Source organism: Antrostomus carolinensis, unplaced genomic scaffold, assembly GCF_000700745.2.
Source record: "Antrostomus carolinensis isolate BGI_N321 unplaced genomic scaffold, ASM70074v2 scaffold14331, whole genome shotgun sequence".
NCBI classification, from domain to species: domain Eukaryota; kingdom Metazoa; phylum Chordata; class Aves; order Caprimulgiformes; family Caprimulgidae; genus Antrostomus; species Antrostomus carolinensis.
In genome coordinates this window covers 3,135-8,661 of record NW_010292100.1, presented here as the reverse complement: position 1 = coordinate 8,661, position 5,527 = coordinate 3,135, and the positions used below count along the sequence as shown (strand labels likewise).

General features: G+C 34.2%; 1 protein-coding gene across 1 annotated transcript in view; it reads left to right on the top strand.

The window, feature by feature from the left end:
• Positions 1 to 5,060, top strand: part of LOC104531820 (lysine-specific demethylase 7A-like) — a gene marked incomplete at its 3' end in the record, with an annotated part of 29,872 nt that extends 24,812 nt beyond the window's left edge. Inside the window, exons 9-11 of the mRNA XM_010176827.2 lie at positions 2,933 to 3,020; positions 3,752 to 3,858; positions 4,969 to 5,060. Coding sequence (XP_010175129.2) covers positions 2,933 to 3,020; positions 3,752 to 3,858; positions 4,969 to 5,060 — 287 coding nt within the window. The remainder of the gene's footprint in view (positions 1 to 2,932; positions 3,021 to 3,751; positions 3,859 to 4,968) is intronic.
• Between the last annotated feature and the right edge of the window lie 467 nt (positions 5,061 to 5,527).

The following is a 5,527-nucleotide window of genomic DNA, read 5'->3' as shown; positions in this document are numbered from 1 at the left end:
CAGGAAATCTAAACTGTAGTGGAGCCTGTGGAGGCGCTCTAAATCAAAATGAAAGTGTCCCTAAATAAAATGGGAGAATATAGAATTGAATTCATGTGTTAATTCCTTTTATTAAAAATAAAAGGATATTTGTAGTTTTATGAAACTGTAGAGTTCATAAATTCATTTCAGCAGATTCCTTTAAAAATTATGCAGAGACATAATCTTTTCTCATTTTCTTTAATAATATTTCTTGTACCTGTCAACTAATAGCATCTGATGAATTACAGGATGTTTTTAAGAAATTAAAAACACCTAAGGCAATTAAACTTCTTTATCTATTAAAAAAACCACATAAAAATCCTCCAAACAAAACACACCACCCCTATCCCTCCAAACTCACAAATACCATAAACTTAGATATCTTTATTGTCAAAATATGGTTTTATTTATTAAAGTGAGTGCCGGTTAATTTCTTGTATTTTCACTTATCCAGCCCATCCATATAAATACTTTTCATTATTTTATTATTAAAGATTTGTACTGGGTACTATCTTCCCTTTTTTGGGGGAGGAAGCTTTAAATACACATAAAAGGGAAATGGTGCATGATTCTACTTCTGGAATAAGCTTTGAGGATTATGTTCAGTACCTTGTTCTGTCATGGACTTCCTAGACAGACTACTACATTTTTCTCATAGCTCAGTTCTCTACCTGTGAGGTTTAGTGTTTAGTGTTCTAGTTCATGGCTTGTGCAGAATAAATACTACGTGATAAGGAGCTATATATGCACTTAACATTTCTGAACACCCAGAGCTTTTTAAAACCATGTATTTTTGGCAAGAGATGACATTAATTTTCCATTTATCTAAGTGTAAGGTCATATGTCTGTGAACATGGGATGCAGAATTACAGAATGAAGAACTTTAATGTGACACTCAGATCTTGAAAATAGTTACTGCTTCCCAAGTAATCAGCTCATTCTGTGTTCTCACGATAATGTGACCAAAAATAAAAGTATCATAAAATGATAATTTCTAATGTATCTGTATTTGTGTGTGTACAGATAAAATGATGCTTTTTAATGTACATGTGTGTATACACACATCTACATATTGATATACATATGGTGGAGTATAGTGCAAGAACCAAAACCAAGTTTCAAGACAGGTGTTTAAAAAATGAGAAATTCTGTAAGACTGATTAAAAAAAATACCCTGATCTCTACTGAAAACCACTTTTGCTGCTCCTGCTTGCACTGATGCTAGTGAACGTCATAATTATTTTATAATGTCTGGAATGTGTTCAGAGTAGACTTCTGATTTAAAATTAATCTTGCATGTAGATGAATAGCACCTGCTGGGAGGCTCTTGAGAATTATTTAAATATTATTCCAGAAATTCTGTGTGGTCTACACCAAATTTTCTTGCCTTATTGCATAGACCTTGATCAAAACTACAGAATAAAAATATCAAGATGGAATGTAAAAAATTTAAATCCTTTAGTTGATACAGGTATACCATAAAAATCCTTGGTGTTGATGCAACAGTGACAAGGCTTTGTTGTTGGTTTTGTCAGTGTCTGGGGAGATGTGTGTTTAAAGGATTGAAATACACATATTCCTTGGAGAGTCAGAGGTATTAATCTACTGTGATGATGATGCTAAGAGTGAAAAATTGAAACCTTGTTAACAAATGAAAAATGCAGCTGGTAATACAAGGCAATCTTCATTGCACTGCACTTCTCAAAGAAGAGAAGTAAAACTGAACAATGCAAAATATTAATTAAGAAGGCCTCTTAGGTTGCACATACTGTTGAATTCAACATTCTCTCATATACCATTCGATAACTTCCTTCCCAGGCTGCACAGTAGACATGTTACTTAGTGTAGTTGCTAGGTTTCAGGTCTTACGTGTGTTGCCACAACAGCTAGAACTGGTTGTTCTTAACTGAATTAGGGCATGGGTTTAATGGTACTTTGCAATACGTAGTTGCTTGTGATTTGGTCTGATGTTGCCTCAAGTTGGGGAGCTTCCTGGATTTGTGTATCTTGCTTACACTCAGTCAAACCATGAAATAATCTGCAAATGTATGGCCAGATCATCTTTTGTCAAAAGATCACCTGTATGTGTAAAAAAAATTAGAAAAAAAAAAAATCTGGAAAGAAGAAACTATTTGTAGTTTATTTACATGAAAGCTACATTGTATAAATTTTAAAGGTAACTATTTTTAATTGGGAAGCTAGTATCATATGTTCTTTTGTGTACTTACTTGAAATTATCCAGTAGTAATCGGCTAGATTGATAGCATAATGTTGGTTGTGCTTTGCTGTATTGAATAGTGGAGTTCACAAGGACAATATTTCAATTATGTGACAAGTAGATACAGTCAGAGTGCCTAGACTGGGTTTTAAACTGATGATAATTTCTGGATGACTGTGTTTAGAATACTTAATGGAACTACTTCTGAAATCCTATATGAGAAACTTCAGTATTGCTAAATGACTTATTTATATTGTGCAAACAGCTCAGTTACTGTAAGCAAGATGTAAATATTGAAAAAATATAATTTATATTTTTATGACTTTATAATTTATTTACTATCTTTTTCCTCTACCGACTTGCTTATTTTTATTGATTGGAGGGAAAACTTTTGGGAATTTTTACTTGAAAATCACTGGCAGCCTTGCATTCCTCACCCCACCCTCCCCATGAAAGATGTCTTAATCTGCTCTTGACCCCTTCACACAACTACAGTTCCAATAGATTTCTTAAACACTGTAAATTCCATGTTATTAAAATTTAGATTACTTGTTCCCAGCACAGAACACAAATTTGATTACTTGGAAATAAAAAATTATTTCCAAGTACAATATTTTTACTTACACATGTATTTAAAAACAATCCTAGAATAATTTGTATGCATGTATTAAGTTTCAGAATCTGTCATTTCAGGCTGGATTCACGCTGTGCTCACATCTCAGGATTGTATGGCTTTTGGAGGAAACTTTTTGCACAACCTCAATATTGGCATGCAGCTCAGGTTAGTTTCAGCTCTTCCTATACCTTTTTCTCCATAAGTAGGATATTCTTTTAATAGGTATTTTTCCTCATGCTCTTAACCAGGATGAAATCAGTACAGGCTCTCAAACAGACAATAGTGTCATTTTCAGTTAGACTGTTTCAAGCACATACTTTTATTTCACTTCTGCAAAGTTTGTTTCAAAAGCAAACTGAAGGATATGCAAGAATTTAAGTGAATAAAAGAAAAAAAAAAAGAAAGAAAAACTCTACTTTGGAGATTAGTAAAAGTGAGTAACGTGAAACTGAGCAAGCCCAGGTGTGAGACACTGCGTTGAAACGAGCATCCTCAAGTCAGCATTGCTCTAAGGGCAGCTGTATTTAGTTTTTGTCCAAGATGCAGAGCTGTCTTCTAAACATATTGTTTTTATTTATTACAGTGGAATCCTGATAAAATTCCATCTATTAAAAGATCACACATTGGGTTTGTATCCTAGTTTTATGAAGTCCAACTTTATTCTTAGAAGTGACGCAGTCAAACTTGATAAGGTCAGAGCCTGGATGAGACCTGAGTTCAGTCTTCTCTGTGGTCTTGTTGGGATTTAACTATGTGGTACTTGACTTCTTTTATTTATCATGGCCATGGTTATTTTATTTTATTTTGTACATTGTGTCAATTTGAATGGTTACATAGTTGAATAATGAATTTGATAATTAAAACATTCGTGTTTTGTAATGTTTTTATTTATTCAGGTGTTATGAAATGGAGAAGAGGCTAAAAACCCCGGATCTTTTCAAATTTCCTTTCTTTGAAGCCATCTGTTGGTTTGTGGCCAAAAACTTACTGGAAACATTGAAAGGTAATCCTTGTTTTGTTTTAAGAGATATACATATATCTGGGTTTGTTGTTGGTTTTTTTTTTTTTGTTTGTTTGTTTTTTTTTTCTTCTCTCTCTCTCTCTCTCTTGATAATGGAGAACATTATACTGCTGTTGTGTGAGTAGAGGAAACTTTAAGGTGGGAAACCAGACTTGAATTCCTGTAAGGCCTTCCACTCCTTCTCCTACCCTTTAGCAAGTAGGAGGCATCTTCAAGGGAAGAACAGCTGTTTAGTAACAGAACTTCCCTTTTTCTGCCAGCAGTCTAATACATTATCCATAAGAATTAGTGTATTCTTTTAAGGGAATAAAATGAGCCAAATATTTCTGGTGTTGGTCCATTTCCTACTGAGAAGTGGAAATATTTGTCAGGAACATGGTGAGAAGTTGCAAACTAGTTTTGACTCTTTAATGAAGGATTTGTCTTTTCCCTTCTTTTTTTACCCCATGATGGAAAACAGAAAATTGAAAAGGAATTGCAATCACTTGGGAGCACCAGCTTTCTTAAGAAGAGCAGCTTCTATAACAGAGTGATTTCCACTCCCTGCCTCCTTTGATTTTAGGAGGAAAAATGATGTAAACTGTGTGAGGGAGAACTGTGATGCTTGGAAGGGTGACAGAAAATGTTTGGGGAGTGGAGGTGTGCTAGTGTGAACCATTTGCTGTATGTATGGGAATAAGCAACAGGAATTCTACTATAGAGATACACCCCACATCCTTCTAAAGTATTGGAGTGAAATAGAAGTTTCACTAGAAGTGAAAAAGAAATTTCTTCAAATATGTTTTCTCTCATTCTGTATTTTAGGTCTGTATTGTTCTAATTGACTTTGAGTATGTTGTAAATGACCCTCAATTCATGCAAGAATAAGTTAAAAAAAAAAAAGATGATTTTGTGCAGAATCACTTTAGGATTGGGTTGGTGCTTTTGTTACAGTATGCACGCAAATACAAGATGTTGTGTTTCATTTGCTTGTATAATTGTGCCTTTTTTGTGTTGTTGCATAAAGGCAACTTTATTGGCTGAAGGGTAGGTATCATTCTGTTGTTTTCACTCTTAGTGTGTTTTCTAAATTGGTATCTGTATCCTTTTTAGAACTAAGGGAAGATGGTTTCCAGCCTCCAAGCTATTTAGTGCAAGGAGTGAAGGCTTTACTTGCTGCTTTAAAGTTATGGATGAAAAAAGACGTAAGTATAAGTGATGTTGGTTACTATTTTTGTGAGCTCTGATTTGATTTAGAAGCAAGTGAAGGTCTGTGCCCTTTTAAACTTTAAGATTATTTTTTACCTGTTATTGAGTACTGAAAGACTCTATGAAGAGTATATACTGCTGATCTGGGGAAGAGTCATCTTGATAATTTTCTATTCTATGATGCTAATAAAGTCTTTTCAGACCAGTTAATAAGTTATTGTATTGTAGCTGGTAGAAGTGGAATCTTGCTTCACCTCAGTGTGGGATAAGAATGCTAGAGGATAAGCTGATAAGGTGAGGCTTTTTTCCAGCAAATCTGTTTATGTAGTTGATTCACTCTAGTCTGAGGCAATGGAGGGATGGAATGCCCTGATATTTAGTGTTTTCCAATAATGTCAATGCTTTGGAGAGCATGTTTCATGTACACCTGTATTGCTGAGGAGTCAGTTTAGAATCAGATGAG